The sequence below is a fragment of the Microplitis mediator genome, chromosome 5, assembly GCF_029852145.1.
Source record: "Microplitis mediator isolate UGA2020A chromosome 5, iyMicMedi2.1, whole genome shotgun sequence".
Taxonomy (NCBI): domain Eukaryota; kingdom Metazoa; phylum Arthropoda; class Insecta; order Hymenoptera; family Braconidae; genus Microplitis; species Microplitis mediator.
The window spans coordinates 1967211-1990537 of NC_079973.1; the positions used below are offsets into that span (position 1 = coordinate 1967211).

At 32.8% G+C, this 23327-nt stretch overlaps 5 protein-coding genes across 6 annotated transcripts; 4 read left to right on the forward strand and 1 right to left on the reverse strand.

Moving 5' to 3' along the window:
• Nucleotides 1-3084: 3084 nt before the first annotated feature.
• Nucleotides 3085-7524, forward strand: LOC130669168 (aquaporin AQPAn.G). 2 transcript variants are annotated; one of them, XM_057471931.1, is made up of 4 exons: nucleotides 3085-3347; nucleotides 6154-6413; nucleotides 6514-7005; nucleotides 7200-7524. In XM_057471931.1, the coding sequence occupies exons 2-4, from the start codon at nucleotides 6156-6158 to the stop codon at nucleotides 7236-7238; spliced, it is 789 nt and encodes a 262-aa protein (XP_057327914.1). In that variant the 5' UTR covers nucleotides 3085-3347; nucleotides 6154-6155; the 3' UTR covers nucleotides 7239-7524. The 2 variants fall into 2 exon arrangements, with proteins under 2 accessions (XP_057327914.1, XP_057327913.1); XM_057471930.1 differs by having other exon boundaries at nucleotides 3086-3347; nucleotides 7105-7524.
• Nucleotides 7525-7694: 170 nt separating this feature from the next.
• LOC130669166 (myrosinase 1-like) lies at nucleotides 7695-10366 on the forward strand. Its single transcript, XM_057471926.1, has 6 exons — nucleotides 7695-8517; nucleotides 8588-8721; nucleotides 8797-9054; nucleotides 9116-9296; nucleotides 9403-9824; nucleotides 9908-10366. The coding sequence occupies exons 1-6, from the start codon at nucleotides 8328-8330 to the stop codon at nucleotides 10298-10300; spliced, it is 1578 nt and encodes a 525-aa protein (XP_057327909.1). The 5' UTR covers nucleotides 7695-8327; the 3' UTR covers nucleotides 10301-10366.
• A 105-nt stretch (nucleotides 10367-10471) lies between these two features.
• Nucleotides 10472-12844, forward strand: LOC130669165 (myrosinase 1-like). Its single transcript, XM_057471925.1, has 5 exons — nucleotides 10472-11046; nucleotides 11133-11266; nucleotides 11334-11772; nucleotides 11847-12265; nucleotides 12345-12844. Exons 1-5 carry the CDS (start codon nucleotides 10860-10862, stop codon nucleotides 12744-12746), a joined length of 1581 nt encoding a protein of 526 aa, XP_057327908.1. The 5' UTR covers nucleotides 10472-10859; the 3' UTR covers nucleotides 12747-12844.
• A 240-nt stretch (nucleotides 12845-13084) lies between these two features.
• Nucleotides 13085-16262, forward strand: LOC130668094 (myrosinase 1-like). Its single transcript, XM_057470166.1, has 6 exons — nucleotides 13085-13299; nucleotides 13389-13522; nucleotides 13580-13837; nucleotides 14626-14818; nucleotides 14898-15316; nucleotides 15633-16262. The coding sequence occupies exons 1-6, from the start codon at nucleotides 13122-13124 to the stop codon at nucleotides 16029-16031; spliced, it is 1581 nt and encodes a 526-aa protein (XP_057326149.1). The 5' UTR covers nucleotides 13085-13121; the 3' UTR covers nucleotides 16032-16262.
• Nucleotides 16263-16825: 563 nt separating this feature from the next.
• Nucleotides 16826-22342, reverse strand: LOC130668093 (uncharacterized). Its single transcript, XM_057470165.1, has 3 exons — nucleotides 22209-22342; nucleotides 21926-22103; nucleotides 16826-20602 (listed from the first exon to the last, which is right to left on the reverse strand). Exons 2-3 carry the CDS (start codon nucleotides 22079-22081, stop codon nucleotides 17660-17662), a joined length of 3099 nt encoding a protein of 1032 aa, XP_057326148.1. The 5' UTR covers nucleotides 22082-22103; nucleotides 22209-22342; the 3' UTR covers nucleotides 16826-17659.
• Between the last annotated feature and the right edge of the window lie 985 nt (nucleotides 22343-23327).

Consider the following 23327-nt stretch of genomic DNA (forward strand, 5'->3'; position numbering starts at 1 on the left):
AAATTTTGTAATTCAATTAATTTAAATAAATATGTAAATTTATAAACCCAAAAAAAAAGATTGGGGTCAAGGTTATTCCAGTACTTAACTAAATTATTTTATGTCCATATAATTTTGTATATTATTATATATTTATACATATGTATATGCAGTTGATTTTAGTGTTGTATAGATTGGACATCCTCTGACCGTGTGGATTTTTATAGAAGCAGGTAGATCTATATAAATATATAGATATATAAAAAATGAATAGATAAGAGCTCGCGTGCAAATACAACAGAAGGTGGACAATTAACTTTATGACTGCGTGACCATATCAGGGATGAAATGATAATGATAATAATGATAAAAGGTGCAGGGGTTATTTGTCATTGATCGGATGATAAATGCGTTGTAAAATAATTATTAAAGGAGTGTCTAGAATAATTTAGATAAGTCGACAGTTGTAATGAGTAATGAATGCTGGTATAAAGGAATAATTTTGATGGAAATTTTCCATGAACTTCAAACCGGGTTATTTTTACAGCTGATTGATATAAAGCTATAGAGGGATTTAATTCACGGTCGGCTTAATTTAAATTTGATGAGTAGCAGTGGCGCGAAAATAAAATAATACGAATATTTTAATGAACAGACGCCGGTTTATCGGCGGGAGATGATTTTAAACAGAATCGTTATGATCTAACGCAGCTTCTTGATAATAAAAAATCATAATTGACGTATTGAGATGAGCTGTTGGCTAAACGTGGACGCAATCATTACTTCAATTGATACTTGTTAATTTAATAATAGACTAATAGTAATTTTATATTTAAACTATCAGAGGATTTGTTGTGAGTAATTGTAATTATTTGCTGTCAGTTAATAATAATAATGACGATCAAAAATTTTTTTTATTGTAATGTTTATCCTTGATGGTTATATAGAATTTATATTTATTATAATTTATAATAAAAAAATATAATGAGCAATGACTCAGTCACTTCTCTCTGCCTTTCCATTCATACTACGGGTTTTTATTGTTTCTGCGGAAATAAAAAAAATTATTCATGATAATTACAATTATTTTAATTACAATGTACAGATTTCTACTGACAATTTTTAAAAATTATCGGAACATGATCGTATTTTTTTGACGTTTATTTAATTAATGAATTTTTTAGACTAAACTCCGGAAATATTTAATTTTTATTTTACCGCCAAATATTCAAATTGATACCGATCTATATTTTGTAATTTAAATATCATACTGGCCTCCAACTAAAGGATAAAAAGTCGAGTTTTTTTTTGTTCAAAAAAAAAATAAAAAACTATTGCATGTAAAAATAATTACGAAATTTGGGTATTAGTTGATATCATCGTATTAATTTATTTTTAAATTACAAAAATGTATTTTTAATCGCAGCTGTGTTTAAATAAAAATTTAAATCCTACAATAAAATTTTAATAAATAAATAAAATATTTAATGACACTGAAGTTAGCAGACGTCTAATAATTTTTGGACTTTTTTTTAGACGATAAAACATGAAAAAAAAATCGGTCTGTCAGTTGACCCTGCGGGCCAGCCCCAAAACTTCCCGCTGTTTTCGAGCTCGTTGAGCTCGAAAACATTATTGTGAATACATTTTCGAGCTCTTCGAGCTCGCAAATACTTTTGTACGCCATTGTTTTGTAAAAAACCATTTTTTAGCATTTCCTTCTCCCACGATATCTCGCGAACGAATTAACCGATTTTGATGGTTGAGGTGGCAATCGACGCGTTTTATCAAGTTCTGAAGCTGATCAAATTTTGAAATTGATTTATTTAGCCGTTTTTGAGAAATTTCAAAAAAACCAAGGAAAAAATTTTTTTTGAATTCTTTCGTCAACGGTTTCTCTTGAACGAATAAACCGATTTTGATGGTTGAGGTGGCATTCGACGCAGCTTATAGAGTTTTAGAGCTGATTAGATTTTGGAATCAATCCATCAAGCAAATTAAAAGTTATCCAAATAAAACATTTTCGAAAAAATTTTATTTTTGAAATATCTCTGAACGCACTCTACCGATTAAGTTCAAATTTTTACGGCCTCAAGACATTAACAAGCTGCGTCGAATGACACCTCAACGATCAAAATCGGTTCATCCGTTCAAGAGTTATGAATATTTACATACATACATACGTACGTACGTACGTACGTACGTACGTACACACATACATACACTCGGACATCATCGTGAAATTAGTCAGGATAGCTTCCTAAGACCTCGAAACGTCGACATCTGATGGAAATTCGATTTTCGTAAATCGGACCGAAACCAATAACTTCCCGAATTTTTGAAAATTTACAATTTTCTTAGCGGGAAGTTAAAAAATATTTGAAAAAATTGCACCTATAGTTTTTTAAATTTTCTACATGTGCATTTTTTAGTTTTCTTTTCTTTTCAATTAAATTGTTGAAAATAAAATTCAAAAATTTTCAATTGTCTGCTAACTTCAGGATCATAATATTTAATGATCCCGGTTGGTAGACAATTAAAAATTTTTGGTCTTTCTCTACAAATAAATTACAAAAAAAAAAAAAACTAAAAAAATGTACATATACAAAATTAAAAAAACTACAGGTGCTTTTTTTCAAATATTTTTTTTAATTATTTATCTTTTTTAAAAAAATTCAAAACTTATTTTTTTTCTACAATTACATAAAATATATTTCCAATGAATGTTAAATCGATAATATCTCGAAATCTAGTATCTAGCGTACGATGTTATTTATTTTTATTGACATCAGCATGCAAACTTGGATTGTCAATATTTAAATATATATAATGTTTATTTAAAAGCTAAATACTGTGGGTTTAAAAGGTGCGTTATAGATAAGGTCTTATCAAGTGCTTTAATTTAAGAATCATTTGTTTGCTTAAATTTAATACTTTTTTTTATTCAATTTCTTAGTAAACTCATATAAATATAAATATAAATATTATAACTATTGTTGAATGATACCTGAATGCTGATGTACTAAAAGCCTGGCAGAGTGTGGGAGAGTGATTTAAAGCAGCAGCAATGATCCCTTCTCTTGGTGGTCGCGTCGTCGTGGTTTGGATCCAGCACGGCATCAACAAGCATCGCAGTCTTAGCCAACATACTTCTGCTTAGATACTATATGAGATTGGTTGTCTCTTTACAACAGTCCAGTTGTCGCTTAGGAAGCTCTACGTGAGGCTGGTGGTTAAATGCTCCAGGTGCTGATACATTCGCGCAAGTAAACCGGTATCGTTAACTGAGTAATTGTATACTTTTATATACTTTTATAATTGACAAGTGATTTATCGATAATAATTTTTGACTCAGCTTCAATCAGACTGTAAGTAAAAATATATATATTTATTTATTTTAAATAATTTTATAATTAATTGAGATCGAAATAATAAAAAGTAGTTTGGATAATTTAATTAGGCCCAAGTTTAAAAAAATATAAATAGGACTCCGGTACTGTGGTGTAAAAGGAGTTTAAATTCCATTAGTAGATGATGATATGGTCGGTCCGCGTCGTCCGCGTGAGGAAATTTAAAAGAAACCATCAAGAGAGATCGAGTAACCATAAACGGCTAACGATTTACTTGTTTGTACTCTATGTTATACTGTACTGTAATAATAATAAGAGTACTTTACTAGGTACACAAGATAAATTGCTATGTAATAATTGACATCGACTACTTTCGTGTCATTCAACTTCTGATGATACTTTATTTCCCACAGTTTAAATTTTACCGCAATTTTATATCCACATCACGGTTATTAAATTTTTAAATTTTTAAATATTTTTTTTTTAGCTTTCAATTTTTCAAAAAAGCTCTGCGTCATGTTAATTTACGGAAATAAATTTCTTATGTTAAAAAAATAATTATTATTTGTATTTATCTGTAGTTAAACCTAAACAATTATGACATCATTATAATAATTTATTATTTCAACCTACAGCTATTTAAATACCACAAGATTAGATTGCCACAATCAGTCGAAAACATATTTTTAATTAAAATATATTGATATCGAAAATATTTTACCATAAAAAACTCATAATAATAAAAATATATAATAATAATAATAATAATAATTGTTTTTGTATCAACTGGTAAACTTCCGATCTCTTTCAAATATTTTTATTGGTGACATTCCGTGAGTCCATTGGTCACATTCTCAGATTATACTACAATATAGTTATGAATATTTAAAAAATTAACAATTATTTTTATAATTTGTTACTGTTTAAATTTCGACGTTCTAATTAGCAAATTGTCTGACTTAAGATTTTTTAGTAGACGATTCTGTGCAATTTTCAGTCAGTAATACCCTGGTGGAAATTTTTCGAAATTTTCTCTGAAAAACTCCTAAAGTTCTAAAGACTTTTCCAGAGTTTTTCAGAGAAAGTCTGGTAAATTTCCACCAGGGATAGTAAGAAAAAATATTTGAGTAACCCCCTGTCTAAAAAATCCGAGATTCTTATAGCTGTATATATAAGCTCATATACTTAAGGGGATACGTTACCGGACCTCTTTCTCACACTCAGAAAAATAAACGGGATTGTCTTTGTTGCACTCGTAGAGTAAATGAGAATTTTAAAACAATTTTTCTCGGAGACGAATTAGAATTTTTGAAAATACGAAACTTCTAGCTCTTTGTTAAGGATTTAAAAAACGCTAAAGACTATTTTAGGTTTCCAGTGTTTTTCCGTGAATTAAATTGAATTGAAAATCGGTTACCGTTACCCCTTAACTACAGAACTTCTCATAGAACTGAGAGAACAATTTATTTGAGCCAAATAAAATTTGTTTCAGGCAAATCCCATATTTGAATGGACCCAATTTGAGACAAAGATATGGTTCATTTGGATGAAATAGTGATTTGTTTATAGTTAAAAAATCTTTATCTGGAATTTTTTTTCAACCAAGATTTGTTAACTATAAACAAATATATATTTTAATGAAATAAATTATTTTGTTCAGTCAAATAAATCTATTTATTTCGCTCAAATAAATTGTTCTCTCAATGGGAATTTATGAGCATCTATTTTTAGATGAAAAAAAATTTTTTTTTCGCATAAATGGAGGATTTTTTGAAGTGGAGGTAAACAATTTGCTAATTAAAAATTTTTGAAAGAGATCGATTAAAAAATATATATCTATATATATATTGAAATTTTCTTAAAAAATAAATAATAATAATAATAATAATAATAATAATAAAGAGCGTTAACGTTTTATGTTTCGTCTAAATTTAAAATGTCAGCTTAGACTCTTGATGTTTTTCTACGACTCGAATTTTATTTCAAAAGACCACAATAATATAATCGCTCAAGTTGTTTACAGCATGAATTTAAATTTAATTCGTCATATTTTAGACATCAATACTATTAGGTCTAGTTTATTATTTAAATGGCCTCCGAATTGACCTCAAAATTAATTTAAAAAAATATAACTCATTTTAAATTGCTCGATTAATTTCCGAACAAATAAATTAAACAGCCGGTTAACCAGAAGCTAAATTTACAAAATAAAATAAATCGACCGGGTAATTAAATATTTATAGTGGGCGGTATAATTTTCGGGTTATAAATTATAAAATAATTTACACAGCCAGTATAAAGATGCGTTAATGGCCTTGTTGAGGATAAAATGACAATCAGTATGCGTGGTAGTAACCGTCTTGCAGCGTAATGTGTTGCGTGTTGGAGGTATTAAAGACATTCTCGTTGTCTTAAACTTAAAACACCTCGAGTTGAGTTTGCTTGAGTCGTTAGTGTAGAAACAACGGTACTGCTGCCCTCGATCTAAATTAGTAACGTAAATCAACGGTCGCTAATCGTGTATGGCTCGTCTTCGTCTATTTTTTTTAACGTTGACAATTGTCATCATTCGCAGCTGTATCATCATTAACATCCGCAGACTATAATCACAAGCTCGCTGTTAATGTAAACGTACATTAGTTTAAATTAAACACATCCTGGCGGGGGAGTACTAAAGCAAAATATTATCTCACCACACCTATCACACCCAAATATAATAAATAGACACTCCCAGTGATTTGGTTTTATTTCGTGGGGACGCTGTTGACATGCTCCAGTGATTCAATCGTTTATCATTACATTACATATTATTATCATGTTGTAGAAATGGCGAGTCTCAAGGCAGCCCTCGGGGCCCAAGAACTCACTGACAAGAAAGCTGGACTATGGAGAGCTTTGCTGGCTGAATTTTTGGGAACTTTGTTGCTTAATTTCTTTGGATGCGGAGCTGTTGTTACGCAAAATGTTGTGGCCATTGCGCTGGCATTTGGGCTAGTGGTTGCTGGCGCCGTTCAGGGCATCGGACATGTGTCTGGGGGTCATATTAATCCGGCAGTTACTTTTGGTCTTCTCGCTATTGGAAAGGTATTTTAATTTGAATAAAAGCGGCCTGGGAATCACTTTCGAAAAGTGTCCATTTTATCCAGGCTGATGACTATGGAATTAATGCTGTTATTTTTTTTAGATACCAGTAGTACGTGGAATTTTATATGTAATAGCTCAGAGTATTGGAGCAATAGCTGGCTCAGCAATAATACGCGCACTGTCTCCAGAAACAATGGAACCATATCTTGGACTAGTGTCTTTAGCTCCCGGAGTAACTCCAGTTCAAGGTCTGGGTGTTGAATTTTTCCTGGCGCTGATTCTCGTGGTTGTCGTATGCGGAGCTTGCGATGGAGCGAAACCAGAAAGCAAAGGAATTGCGCCGCTCATAATTGGACTGGCGGTTACTGTCGGACATATTGTCGGAGTCCCGAGAACCGGAGCTGGAATGAATCCTGCCCGGTCACTAGGCAGCTCGGTGGTCATGGGAAGTTTCGACAACCACTGGCTGTACTGGGTCGGACCCATTTTAGGAGGAATTGCTGGTGGCCTGATCTACACCCACGCAATAGGTCCCGCGAAGGAGCCGGAACTCCCGAAGAATTACTCCTCGGTCGCTACTGATGAGAAAGAGGTAACTTTACTTTTATTTATATAGTTTGCTTGTAATCTGTGAGCTATTCTACTTACCTTAAGTCGAGATTTGTTACTGTAATTACTCGTTGCCCCACAGCGATTCGAGTACATTGACAGCGGACGGGGCGGACTTTGAAGATGAATTAAAAAAATTAGTCTATGATGGAAAATAAGGAAAATGTTATTTTGCAGCTCCACAGACTCACTACCAGGAAGGGTACAAATGCTTGAGATTACTCGGATTATTTATGAAGCCATCAATCAGATCATCAATCATCAGTTCAAGAGATCCAACTATTGAGTTTTCGTATTCTCTTCATCTTTATGTGATTTTTCATTTTATTTTTTTTCGAGGATGTTTACTAGTTTAGCTTCTCATATATTTTCATTATATATTTATATATATATTTATACATCATAAGAATTTATACTGCCGGCGTTTTATTGCCAGTGAAAAATTTTAGATATTTTTTTATTTTTTTTTAATTTGGAACTTTTATGGCGTCTTATTACTAAAATTATATATAAAGTGCTTCCATTATTATTATTATAATATATTTATATACTAATGACTTTACATTAAAAATATATATTAATGTTATGTATGAAAAAAAAATAAAAATATTTATATGAATATTGAATGAATTGAAATTTATTGAAAGTAACGACGGCCAGACTAGAAAGTCGATTTCGTTAAATTAATTAAATTTAAAAAAATTTTTTGTTATTTGGAATTTAATTCCACTGATTTCTACATTCGATAAAAAATTTCTCGCGCCAAGAAATCCTTTTTTTTCGGCGTAGAAATTGATAGATTTCCTGGTGGTTTTCCATTCGGAGTGCACACGTGGTCTCAAAATAGAGAAGATCAAAAAGTTAAATAGACAAGGGAGAATCTAATTGGGGTAAATTGACTCACAAAAAGCCATAGACTGTTGCCGATAGAACGAATGGTACAGTTGCTAATTTTTATTATTTGTAACTCGACCCTATACATTAATAAAAAAATTACTATTGAAAAATATGTTTTTTTAATTTATTAACTAAACTTAATAAAATAATTTATAATTTTTTCTATAGCTTGGCTTCAATTGTGTAAAGTATACAATTATAAATATAAAAAGATAAATTAATTAGAGTAGTGATCTCAAAGAATTGATAGTGTATTATTTTTGTTTTACGATTTTTTAATTCTTTTTATGTAGTAATAAGATGAGATAACGTATACTCAAAATGACAATTTAATGATTTTGTTTGTCAACTTTTTAGTACACTTGGCACCGTCATTGCGTAAGTTTTCAAAAAAAGGAGAACACTACCATGAATTTTATAATTCTGACATTAATTTTTTCAACTATTCGAGGCGACGATCACAGTTCGATATCTTTCCTTGCCAGAAAATTGGTTACGAATAGGTCAGAAAATGTCAAGGTTGATAAATTTCCAGATGATTTTATATTTGGAGTCGGCACGTCAGCGTATCAAAGCGAGGGTGCTTGGAATGTTTCAAGTGAGTTATTGTTATTATTACTATAAGTTTTAGAAGCTCAGAAAATAAACTTTACTAACTTTGGGAATAGATAAGGGAGAGTCTATTTGGGATAAAATGACTCACGAACAACCATCCACTGTTGCGGATGGAACGAATGCTGACGTGGCTGCAAATTCTTATTATTTGTACAAAACTGATGTCGATTTGGTCAAACAACTTGGAGTGAGTCCCGAATTAGCTACGAGTTGATTTATTTTCGATATTTTTGGATTATTTTATGATTTTATTAATTTTCAGGCAAATTCCTACAGAATTTCTTTGTCCTGGCCGCGAATTCTGCCAACGGGTTTTGACAATTACGTCAACGAAGATGGTATTAGATATTACAATGATCTGATTGACGAGATGTTGAAGAAAAATATTACACCTTTCGTTACGATATTCCACTGGGATTTGCCACTTGATTTAGAAGATTTGGGCGGATGGACAAATCCGTCAATTGTCGACTGGTTTGTCGATTACGCGCGAGTTGTATTCAATGCATTCGGAGCGAAGGTTTTTTTTAGTTGATTACGAAGATAAAAATTCAATCTGATATATATTTTTTTACTCGAAGGTCAAATATTGGACGACATTCAACGAGCCGATGTTTTATTGTATGTATGGTTACCAAGGAATCCTCGCACCGAGAAAAAATTGGTCTGGAATTGCCGATTATCTTTGTGGACATAATGCGCTACTGGCCCATGCCAAAACATACCGATTATACAGCGACCATTTCCGGAAAACTCAAAAAGGTTTGGAGAAATAAAGATGCCAAAATTTGAAACCCTAATTATTGCGGTGAATTCTATACTTGATAAAAAATATATTCATTGACATAAAGTAAAAAAATACTTTCAGGTAAAATATCACTTAATTTGGCGCTTTTTTGGACTGTCCCAGAAAATCCAAATGATCAAGAAGAAGTTGATGCAGCTGATTATATGTTTGAATTTCGGAACGAATGGTTTCTGCATCCAATTTATTCCAAAGACGGAGATTATTCAAAAATTATGAAAGATAGAATTGCGAATTATAGTTCCATTCAAGGTTTATTTCGGTCAAGACTTCCCGCGTTTAAAAGACACGAAATCGAGCTTATCAAAAACTCGGCAGACTTTTTGAGTATTAATTATTATAGCGTTGTCACCGTGAGAAAATTTAAAAATTTTGATATAAAAGAAACGATATCTTACGACGCGGATGTAGGAACTCGACATACTCCGGGGGCGCCAAACAATGCGAGCTTTGAAACCGAAAATAATGAATGCGATGTCAAAAACGTATGTTCAAAAAAAAAGTTAACTGACTTATGGATTGCGGCTTCTGCATATTTGAAGTTCAATTTGATTTTGATTTTTTCCAGTGCCAGCCGTGGGGTCTCTCCAAAATCATAAAACGGCTAACGCAAAAATACAGCATCCCGATGATAATGATCGCCGAAAATGGTTATGCGGATGAAGGTCAATTAGAAGACATGGATCGAGCTAAATATTTTTATTACCATCTCAAAGAAATTCTCAAGTTAATAAAAGAGGGAATAAATATTCAGGGATACTATGCTTGGACTCTATTTGATGTTTTTGAATGGGACAAAGGTCACACCTTTAAACTCGGACTTTACTCAGTTAATTACACTGACCCAGAACGTGCAAGAACTCCCAGAAAATGGTCACCAAAATTATTGAAAGATATTTATACAACTAAAACTATTCCTTCGTCTTTCTTGTCTTTCGTCAATGAAAATAAAAATATTTAATGATCATTGTAATGACTGTCTCATTTGAATATTAATTCAAAATTATTATTGATAAATGTGTACATTTATTTAAAATAAATAAATTGAAATACTTTAAAAAAACATTGAAATTTTACTATTTCACCTCCAAATTCCGGGTGATTTATTTCAAATTTTATTTAATTTTGATAATATATATAGTGCATATATATCCTTACTTTTGTACTATTTCTGTATGAGCATATCAATATTGTTTTCTCAACCGATAATCGAAAATTTCAACTAGATCACGATTGATTGATTCATAGAAGTCGAAAGAAATCATTATAATTTCAACAAAATTTAATCTATGGCCGTGAATTGTCTAACAGCTATCTATTCTAATCTATTCAACGTGAATTATCTAACAGCAATGACATCATGACTAATAAAACAAAAAATATTTTCAAGAAGCCGATGTAGAACTGAGATAAGATAAAATTTGAACTAGATATTGAGGTATATAATGACTTGTTTGTTTACTTTTTTAAACATTTAAAGTCGTGGCTGCTCCGTTTACAAAAAAAAGTAGATTACTATTATGAATCTAATTATTTTGATATTAATACTACCAATTATTCACGGTAATGATCACTGTTCGATATCTTCGTCCAAAACATGGATTACAGATGAGTCCAAATGTGTCCAGGTTGATAGATTTCCGGATGATTTCCTATTCGGAGCAGCTACGTCAGCTTATCAAAGCGAGGGTGCTTGGAATGTTTCAAGTGAGTTATCATTATTATTATTATAAGTTTTAGAGGCTTCGGAAACAAACTTTACTAATTATGGGATGGGTTGAAAATTTAAACAGACAAAGGGGAATCTATTTGGGATAAACTGACTCACGAAAAGCCATACACAGTGAAGGATAAAACGAATGCTGATACAGCTGCAAATTCTTACAATTCGTACAAAACTGACGTCGATTTGGTCAAACAACTTGGAGTGAGTTTCAAATTAGCTATGAGTTGATTTATTATCAGTATTATTTTATGATTTTATTAATTTCCAGGCAAATTCCTACAGGATTTCGTTGTCCTGGCCGCGAATTCTGCCAACGGGTTTTGACAATTACGTTAACGAAGACGGTATTAGATTTTACAATGATCTGATTGACGAAATGTTGAAGAAAAACATAACTCCTTTCATTACGATTTACCACTGGGATTTGCCAGCTACTTTAGAAGATTTGGGCGGTTGGACGAATCCGTTAATCGTTGACTGGTTCGTTGATTATGCTAGAGTTGTATTCAATGCATTTGGGACGAAGGTCAAATTTTGGGCGACATTCAATGAACCAATGTTCAATTGTTACCATGCCTATAACGGGGTCTGGGCACCGAGAAAAAATCAATCTGGAGTTGGAGATTATCTTTGTGTCCATCACACTTTACTGGCTCACGCTAAAACGTATCAGTTGTATAATGAAAATTTCCGTGAAACTCAAAAAGGTCTGCGTGTATAAAATTATCATTGAATCTAATCAATTATTCAATAATTTTACACGTAAATGTATAACTTTCAGGTGAAGTATCCATCGTCTTAACGGTTTTTGAGACAGTTCCGGAAAACCCAAACGACCCAGAAGAAGTTAAAGCGAATGAATTTTATTCAAAATTTCGCAATGACTGGATGTTGCATCCCATTTTCTCAAAAGAAGGAGATTACTCGAAAGTAATGAAAAAGAAGATCGCAAAGTATAGTTCGATTCAAGGTTTTTCTCGATCAAGGCTCCCAGAGTTCAAAAAAGACGAAATTGATCTGATAAAAAATTCAGCGGATTTTTTGGCTCTTAATTATTATGTCGTTCTATCCGTAACAAAGTTTAAAAATTTAGATGTAAAAAAAACAATATCTTTTGATGCGGATGCTGGCGCTCATCATCATTTCAATGCACCAGATTCAGCACTCACAGGACACAAAAACGCATGCTCAGTTAAATATGTATGTTAACAATTTTTATTACTAATCGCTTTTATTTAATTGCGTATATTGACGGTAAAATTTGAACTTTGTCCATTAGTGTCACCCGTGGGGTCTGTCCAAACTCATACGACGCATAACGCGTAAATATGACATTCCAAAGATAGTCATTGCCGAAAATGGTTACGGGGACGAACGTAATGTAAAAGGATCAAAAGACATTGACCGAGCAGAATATCACTATTATCATCTGAAAGAACTTCTCAAGTTGATAAAAGAGGGTATTAATATCAAAGGATATTTTGCTTGGTCGTTATTCGATGTCTTTGAATGGGAGAGAGGCTACACTGTCAACTACGGAATTTATGCAGTGAATTTTACGGACCCAAAACGAACACGAACACCCAAAGACTGGTCACCAAAATTATTGAAAGAAATTTATACAACTAAAACTATTCCTTCATGTTTTTTGTCTTTCGTAAATGAAAATAATAATATTTAATGATCATGGCAATGACTGCAACACATGAATATTAATTCAAAATTATTATTGATAAATAATGTGTACATTATTTTAAATTAATAAAATATTATTATCGATGCCCAATATTTTTCGTTCTGTTGTCTTGCGAATTTGATTATTTTTAAAATTTTATTTCTAGCTGTGCAACGGATAGGAAAAGTTTTGAATTTTAAAACACGCTTATAGAATTTAAGTTGGATATTAAATAGAACACGATTTTTCTGTCGTTAATATGTACAAGTACGATAAGATAATATTTGTATTAAAAATCAGAGTATTTAATGACTTGTTTGTTCATTTTTTAATCTATAGTTAAAATCGCCGCTGCTTCGTTTTTTTATTCTTTAAAAAACTATGAATCTTGTGGTTCTAATATCAATACTACCAATTATTTGCGGTCCGGTATTTTCTGCCGCCGAAAAATTGGTTACATCTAAACCCGAAAGTGTCGTGGGTGATAAATTTCCAGATGATTTCCTATTTGGAGCGGCTACGTCGGCTTATCAAATCGAGGGTGCTTGGAATGTTTCAAGTGAGTCATTATTATTATTGTCATAAGTTTTAGAGGCTTAGAAAAGAATGAAATTTACTAATTTTTCGGTGGATCAAAAATTTAAATAGACAGAGGAAAATCTATTTGGGACCAATGGTCTCACGAAAAGCCGTCCGTAGTAACGGACGGAACCAACGGTGACGTGGCTGCAAATTCTTATTATTTGTACAAAACTGACGTCGATTTGGTCAAACAACTTGGAGTGAGTTCTGAATTAGCTGATTTATTTTCAGTATTTTATGATTTTATTCATTTTCAGGCAAATTCGTACCGAGTTTCTTTGTCCTGGTCGCGAATTTTGCCAACGGGTTTTGACAATTACGTCAACGAAGACGGTATCAGATATTACAATGATCTGTTTGACGAGATGTTGAAGAAAAATATTACGCCTTTCGTTACAATTTACCACTGGGATTTGCCACTTAATTTAGAAGATTTGGGTGGATGGGCGAATCCGTCAATTGTCGACTGGTTTGTCAATTACGCGCGAGTTGTATTCAATGCATTTGGGGCGAAGGTTTTTGTTATTTATTTTTATTTAAGGCCATTCTCAGACAGCCCCCCACTTTTTAAAAATTTTAAATGACTTTCAACTGTTATGAGGGTATCAAATTTTTATCAATTAATTAAAAAAAAATTAAAGCATTAATTGAAAAAAGGACAATGTACACAGAAAAAACAGATATCTTGAGTCAAGAAAATATTTTTGAAGACAAACGTTTTCGGGAACCAAGTCAAGATTTTCTTGAGCCAAAAGAATTCGTCTTGGTTGGAGAAGATTTCTACTTTATTTGAGAAAATTTAGGTCTCCAAAAAAGTTTTCTTGAATCAAGAATATTTACCTTTAGTCGAGAATTTTTTTTTTTGTGTGTAGTCGTAATTTCGACGATATATAGATTTAAAAAAAAATTATTTACACTTGATATCAATTAGGAGTTAAACAAAATTCGTTAAATAAATTTCCGCAAAATCGTCCTGTCAATTTTATAATTCGAATTTTTAAATTTTGGCGGCTAAAATTTATTCAACAAATTTCGTTTAACTCCCAATTGATATCAATTGTAAGTAATTTTTTCTAAATTCTATATCGCAACGAAATTACGACTACGTTGTCCTTTTTTCAGTTAAAATTTTAATTTTTTTTTTAATTGATTAATAAAGTTTTAATACGGTTATGATAGTTGAAAGTCATTGCATATTTTTAAAAAGTGGGAGACACTGTCTGAGAATGCCTTTAATTCGAAAAAAACAAATTCATTTGGAGAGGTTGGAAACAGAATTCAAGATAATTTTTGTAATGTTCAGGTCAAATTATGGGGGACATATAACGAACCAATGTTCATTTGCTACTATACTTATAACGGAGCTTGGGCGCGAAAAAACCCGATTTATAAAACAAAGGCTGGAATTAACGATTATCTTTGTGGCCATCACGCATTGCTGGCTCATGCTAAAACGTATCAGTTGTACAAAGAAAATTTCCGCGCAACTCAAAAAGGTCTGGATAAAATTATTAGGAATCACCAACTTATAGTTCAAACACCAGAAATTCTAATCAAATATTAAATTATTTTCAGGAGAAATATCAATCATCGTAGCGCCTTTTTCAACAATTCCGCGAAATCCAAATGACCCAGAAGACGTCGAAGCAAATAATTTTTATCTACAATTCCGCAACGACTGGTTTTTGCATCCGATTTTTTCAAAAGAAGGAGATTACCCACAAGCAATGAAAGACGCGATTGCAAATCACAGTGCGATTCAAGGTTTCCCTCGGTCGCGCCTGCCCGAGTTCACGAGAGAAGAAATTGAGTTGATAAAAAATTCAGCGGACTTTTTGGTCATTAATTATTACACAATCGTAACCATAACAAAGTTAAAAAATTTAGATATAAAAAAAACAGTATCTTTCGATGCGGATGTAGGCGCTCGTCATTATTTTACTGTACCAGAGACATCAGTTTTAGAATACGAGAACGAATGCACAATCAATTATGTACGATACCAATTTTTGTAACTACAGTCGAAGTCCATTAACTCGGAACTTCCCCTCAACCTTGACCCCATTACGGGCTACGCTGCCTCCCATCCGATTCTATACATTTGTATACGTCTGTATATATTTATGTATCATCATACATGTGATGTAAGAGCGCATGCGTATAAGTTCACTTTTTTAGGGAGAAGGGGCATTCGTTAAGTCGGAATTTCCGCTCCTCCGTTGATTAACTGTCCGAGTTAATGGATTTCGACTGAAATCGCTTCTATTTCATTGCGTATATTGACTGTAAAATTTGAAATTTGTCCATTAGTGCCAACCATGGGGTCTGTCACTAACCGTACATCGTATCACGCGTAAGTATGATATTCCAAAAATAGTAATTGGGGAAAATGGTTACATGGACTACCATAATTTGGCCGGATTAAACGACATCGACCGAGCGGAATATCACTATTATCACCTGAAAGAACTTCTCAAGCTGATAAAAGAGGGTATCAATATCAAAGGATATTATGTTTGGTCGCTAATCGATCTCTTTGAATTTAGTAGAGGTTACACTTGTAACTACGGAATTTATGCTGTCAATTTTACGGACCCAAATCGGACACGAACAGCCAAAATGTGGTCAACAAAATTACTAAAAAAAATTTATACCACCAAATCTATTCCTTCATCTTTTCCAAATTTCGTCAATGAAAACAAACATTAAAATTTGAATATTTTGTGATGTGAAATTTTGTCTTTTATGTCTCTCTGTCCTACTCTCCTTAAAAATAAAAAACCGAGTCTTATTATGTTCCAAAAATTCCTTCCTCGGCTTAAATTTATTTTATATAATAAATATATACCTAGAATATTCATACATTTTTTTTTTATTTCTACATTGATAAACAATATTCATATTTTTCTTTATTACTTTGTCACTTTACCAATAAGTTTTTAATAGCCGAGCACGGAATTTATCAGACTATAACATTTGACTTTTTCCAAAATTACTTTGCTATAATTTTTTAATCTTCACATTAAAAATTAAACATAAATATTTTTACTTAAAATTTTAATTATATTATTTAAGAATTTTGGTCATAAATTTTAATTGAGGAAAAGAAAATGGGAAGTGACTGAGGTACAGTTTTGTTTATTTTTTAATTTTTAATCAATTCTACTGATAAATTTTTGAAAAAAAATCTATACTCTATTATAGAAGTGATGAAAAATTCAAACTGGTATAAAACCACAATTTGGAAATAGGGTAGAGGTACCATTTGGCCACTGCTCCATTTTTGGACATTTAATACTTTATTTAAATTAATGAAAAAGTGTAAAATAAAATTTCTATTTTAATAGTGGGATAAAAGTATCTGAAGAAATTAAAAAAATTAATTACGGTATTGCGTATTTTACAAAATATTTTATTCAAATTTTTAGTGTCCAAAACTGGTCCTAAAGAGGCCAAAAATGTTACTTCTACCCTAATTAATTTGAAAGGATTAAAAAAAAATATTTAAAATTTACACACCACACATTTTATTTAGATAATTTGATTATTTTATCTGAAATGCTGGTTTACATAATTAAAATTTTTTTTTATAATTATAATTATAATTTTATATTCAACTTTATCTTTACTGCTTGTACTATTATTATATAACCAAATTCTATATCAATATTGTTCCTTAAACATATCAAGATCTACATGAAGATCAAACAATTCATTGCCTCCTCCAAGAAAATTACTATCGATTTTTATATATACATAAAATCAATTTTTTTACCGCCTCTAGGAACAATCTGTGATATATTTACAATTTATTCTCCCATTTACTCATTACTCGTAATATATATATTTATATATATTACTTTTTAAAAGTTTAATTTGTTAAAAAAAGAAATATGTTCATTTAAATTTCCAGTAATCATAGTACGTGCAGTAATTAATTTTTTTTTCCATTCATCATTACAACGCACCTCCAATCATTTATTTTTCTTAATTATTTTCAAATAAATTTAAACTCCCGCGAATATTCATAAGCATTTAAGAAAAAAAAATAAAAATCTCATAGAAAAATCAAAATAAAATTTAAAATTTAAAGGAAGATTTTTATGGATTTAAACTCCCATTTAAAAAAAAAAATGCTTGCTCTGTTACTTGACATCTTTAATTAATATATATTTATATATATTCAATATATCAGTAGAATAAAATTGAACCGGTTGATCCTAAATTATTATAAGAATTAATAATAATAATAAATAATTATTATTATCATTAATTAATTATTCAATTATTCCACATATTTTTAAATTGTCATATAATATTAAAATATTAAAAAAAAACTAACCATCCATTCGCGAAAGTTTGTCTTCCAAGCTGTCCTGGCTGTCATTAGTGTCATTTAAATTAATAGTATCGTTGGCCTGACTCAGAGCAACCACCGACTCATCGAGATTTGAATTTGTCTTCTGGCTCAGCGGCGAAGAAGGAGCGTCAAAAATATCTGATGACTCTGGGTCGTCTTGTTGCTCAAGTGCTGCAACTACAGCTTCTTCATCAGTTTGTTTTTCTTCCTCCCTTTCAGCCTCGACTTTAGAAACGTCATTTTTTTCAGCCGCGTCTTCATTGAGCTCCGTCGCCTCTTTCTCAGGTTCCTCTGACTGCTCGACTTCCATTTGTTCATCAGCCGGTTTCTCGGGCTCAGCTTCTTCGACGGCCTCGGCAGCTTCGGCTGCTTTCTTGGCTTCGGCTTCGGCCATCATGCTGTTGATTTCGATACTCATCTGCTCAACTTCTGAAGGTTCTTCAGTTTTTATGAGAACTTTCTTTTCAGTTTTTTCTTTTATCTTCTCTATCTTCTTTATCGTCACGCTCTTATCATCCAACAAGTCACTGTAAGTTTTTTCCTCGTCGTAAATACTCTGGTTTGTTTTAACAAACACGCGTTTCAATGGCAATTCTTGTTCGTCTTCAGAGTCATGTCGCTCTGGAAGCATGTCGTCCATGGGCTCGTATGTGTCTTTTCTCAAACGCAGTTCCTCAATCTGCAGACGCTGCTGAGCGACCGTTTTCTCCAGCTGCTCAACTTTCTCTGAAATCTTATCATTCTTATCTACAACCGGAGCCACGGGAGTTATAGTCACTGGTGCAACGGTCGTGCTAGACTGCGATGTCTTCAATTCAAATTTTGGCGCCTCGGTAGTGGCAGCAGCGCGTTGTTCAGCGGACACTTTGACAGCTTGCGGGACCTTGGGTTTGCTAATAGTCTTGATGACCCGTTTGACGATTTGACCGGTGGTCAATTTCGCGAGGTCAGCAGCGTCTATTTCAGTACCGTCTTGATATCTCCACTCAACATGTTCAGTGTTACCTTTGCGAATTATTTTACGTACGATAACTCTCTTGGTGCTTTTGACAGCGGGCGTTGTGGACTTGGTGTCCGCTGCTGCTTCTTTGGCTGGAGCAGGAGCTGGAGTTGTGGTGGTGGTGGTGGTAGTGGTTGTTGTCTCATTGGCTGCTGGTTTCCGAACAATAATACGCTTAGTTACCTGGACAGTCTTGGGAGTGCCTACTTCGACCTTCTCTTCCTTGATGACCTGGGAGCGCGTGACCTGACTCTTGGCTGGTGATTCCTGTGGAATGTTTGATTGTTTTAATGACATTTTATGTTCTTGGAAGACTGAAGCCACAATCTTCTGTACCTCGGCTTCAGTGTCATCGGCACGAGCCCCAGCTCCCTTGGGTGATCCATCAGACTGCTTGGAATGCTGGACTTTGGTGGTGGACTGACTGGGACTTGCCTTGGTCACGACTCTCGTCTCAGCTGTTTCTTTGCGCTGAGACGGCATCATTGTTTTTATTGTCTTCTTGACAATCTGTCCATCCTTAGCACGGACAAAGACCACCTGCTCCTTGGGTTCTTCCTTGACGACGCGCTGCTCAGGTTCTTCCTCGCTTTCCTCAGAGTGTTTTTGAACAGACTTTGGATACTTCTTGAGCAGCGAAGCCGGAGGCTCATAATCGTCATCGCCGTCTGAGAATTGTTCCTCTTCATCTTCTTCATCAGACTCGGTCTCCACTTTCTCTTTAATCTCCGGTGAGAGACCATCCGGTCCCATTTTTTCTCCAGCCTCAATGTGCTGCTTGATGTGAGTCACGTAGTCTGCGCGGTTGCGACAAGTCTCTTGACAGACGTCACAAGTCAACCCCAGACCGGTGCGTTTGCTGTGAGTGAGCTGGTGGACTTCGAGACTCTCCTTGCGTTTGAAGGCCTTGCCACACTCCTCGCAGATGTGCCGCTTCTCCACAGAGTGGGTGCGCATGTGACGAGACAGGTGATGGGAGAGCAAGAAGTCGCGAGGACACAATTTACATAAATACGGACGATGTCCAGCATGAGTTTGTAAATGACGTGCCAGTTTAGTGCTGGTTCTGAATGCTTCTTTGCAGTACTCGCAAGTGAAACTCTTGTCCTCTGAGTGCTGCATCTCGTGGCGCTCGAGACTCTGCTTGTAAGTGAAGCGTTTGCTGCAGATGTTGCATGAAAAAGGTTTTATAGATTTATGTGAAGTGTCCTCGTGCTTCTCAAGATCTTCGCGGGAGAAAAACTCGCGGTCGCAGTGCTGGCAGCTGTGACGCATGTCCTCGTGATGAATTTTCTCATGGCGGGCTAAGAGATTCGCACGCGTGAAAGTCTTCTGGCAAATTGTGCAGGAGTACGGCTTCTCCTCGGCGTGAGTACTCATGTGCTTTTGCAAATCGTACTTGGAGAAGAACATGCGGTCGCACTCTGTACACTTGTGAGTGCGATCACGATGAGCGCGTTGGATGTGAAGAACCAGAGATTGACGTAGAGGGAATGTTCGGTCACATTGATCGCATGCGTGGACGCGTATTTCACCAGGTTCCAATTTACCGGACTTGTCATCCATGCTCTCCTCGTCGGCTTCGCTGTCACGATGCTCTTCTTTGTACATTTCTTCGCGATCTGACTTGGCTGATTCTTGACGCTCGCGTTCTCTGCGCTCGCGATCCCCGTTATCTACTCGCGGCTTCTTCAGTGATTGTTCGGATTGGCTTCGCTGGTCGGCTGACCGCTTGTTACCGGCGCTGTCCATAGAGTCGTTGGTTATTGGCGGGAAGGGACGAGGCAACACTCCTGTTGCTGGGTATGCCCGCAATGCATCGTCGGCTTTTTTGCATTGGAGTTTAAATTTGTATGAGCGGTCTAAATTCCAACGGCACATTTTGCAAATCATTTGAGGCATTCCATCAGCTGCATATACCTACAATTTTTTTGTATCATTGTATATATATTTTTTTTTATTTTATAAATGAATAAATAATATGATACTGAAGTTAGCCAACGTCCAATAATTTTTGGATTTTTTTTTTCAAGCAATAAATTATAGAAAAAAAATTTTTGAAAAAATTGCACCTGTAGTTTGTAAAATTTTCTACGTGTTTGTTTTTTTGGAATTGACTTGGAAAAAAAATCCGAAAATTACTAATTGTCTGTTAACTTCAGGATCATATAAATAATAATTATTTATTTTACGATATTTTTAAAAAATTTTAAAAAGTAAATAAAATAAAAATTTTCTACAAAAAAATTTTTAAAATAAAATTAAAATTTTCGAAAAAAAAAATTTCTAAAATTCAAATAAAATTTTGGAGTAAAATAAAATTTAGTGAAAAATTTTTTAATAAAAATTAACTGATAAAAAAAATGATATCAAAGTCAGCCGACGTATAATAATTTTTGGATTTTTTTTAAAATGATAAATTATAAAAAAAAAATTGCACCTCTAGTTCTTCAAATTTTCTACATGTGCATATTTTTAATTTTTGTTTTTTTGGAATTGATTTGGAAAAAAATCCGAAAATTACTAACTGTCTGTTAACTTCAGGATCATATAAATAATAATTATTTATTTTACGATATTTTTAAAAAATTTTAAAAAGTAAATCGAATAAAAATTTTCTATGAAAAAATTTTTAAAATAAAATTAAAATTTTCGAAAAAAAAATTTCTAAAATTCAAATAAAATTTTGGAGTAAAATAAAATTTAAAGTGAAAAATTTTTTAATAAAAATTAACTGATAAAAAAAATGATATCAAAGTCAGCGGACGTGAAATAATTTTTTGATTTTTTTTAAAACGATAAATTGTAAAAAAAAAATATTTAAAAAATTGCACCTCTAGTTTTTTTTCATTTTCTACATGTGCATATTTTTAATTTAAAAAAAAAATGAAAAAATTGGTTTAACTTCAGGGTCATTAAAAAAAATAAATTTAATTATTAAAAATTTCCAAGTATCACGCATTAAAATCGATAAAAAATATGAAGCTCATAAAATAATTCAGAAAACGATTTTACCAACACAAAACTATTGACTGGCCTTAGCAGGCTGGTTCTACATCGCCGATTGCCCCTACATTCTACACTATACATCAATTACCAAATCACACACAGCACACAGTAAATGTGTAATTGACCATTGAGTATTGAAAATATGATACGATAGTAAAATAAATAATCAGACACCGATAAATAAATAAATGGATTAAAATAATTATTTAAAGTAAAATAAAACCCATACTGTACCTCAATAGAGACACAAGACATTATTTGCAGTGATAGCGGGACCTGAAAGGGCCTGGATGGATCTCTTTCATAGATGAAGTGCAATGGCTCATTCTCGCACAAGCAGAATCGGCAAACTCGTCGAGACCGCAGTGTAGCCGCTGATCTATTTTCCATTTTGAATTTTTCTTCGGTAATCCTGAGTAATGTAATGAAAATGTGGTGAGATATAAATGGATTTTGTTTTAAAATTGAAAATATTTGAACACGATGAATAATTATTTTTAACAAAACTTTGTCTTACCCGTTAGCGCATTAATAGAAAATGACGCCGAGCGTCGGTAAGGCGTCGCGTCAGACGTTTTGCTACAAACACCCGGATAATAAAGTACACACCGCTATGGCGGAATTAACTCTGGATTGCATTTGCCCTGCGTGGCGTCGTCAAGCCTCCTTCACTGAGACACTAGCGACACTCGGGTCTTTGTACGGTGGCGCCAATTTCAATTTACCCGCCGCTGGTAACTTTCGTTCTCTGGTCCCTTTACTTACTTCTGACAGTTAAATCACTCGGTTCCTTTGTTATGAGTTTTGAATACTCGACTCGTTTTCTGCTGTGATGACCAAAGATTCATTTAATTTTGCACCTGAGTTGATGATCGTGATTATTTATCAGGTGAGTTTTGGAATTTGATTTATTTAAATTTAGAAAATTAAAGAGGTTTAGTTTAGTAAAATTTGTTTGCTTGCATGGGAAACTGTTTATTTAAATAATTGGGGAGGCATAAGATTTTTGTTTGAAATTTTTTTGAAGTCGCGTATATTTTTTTGAATCTTCGATTGAAATAGAAATTGAAAAATGAATTTTGAAACATGGATTAGAAAGAAAGTAAAAGTTTTTTTGAATTTTAATTACCCAAGTAAAGAGTGTGATGATCCTGAAATTAGCAGACATTTAAAAATTTTTGAATTTTTTTTTCTCAACAAATCAATTGCAAAAAAATAAAATAATAATATACACATGTAGAAAATTTAAAAAACTACAGGTGCAATTTTTTCAAATATTTTTTTTTTATGGTTTATCGTCGACAAAAAAGTCCAAAAATTATTAGACGTCTGCTAACTTTAGTATCATTGAGTGTGAATGTAGTAGACATCAGACAAATTTAAAATTATAAATAAATATAGTAAATAATTGAAAAAAAATTTTTTGAAAAAATGCACTTATTAATTTTGAAATTTTATAAATGGGCATTTTTTTAAAATTTAATTTTATTAATTATTTACTCTATTTATTAATAATTTTACATTTGTCTGATGTTTGCTGCATTCATACTCATACCCATGTAGCGCATGGTTTTGTGACATCAATAAGACATAAATTTTTTTTGACCTATCAAAGTACCAAGATGTTGAAAAAACC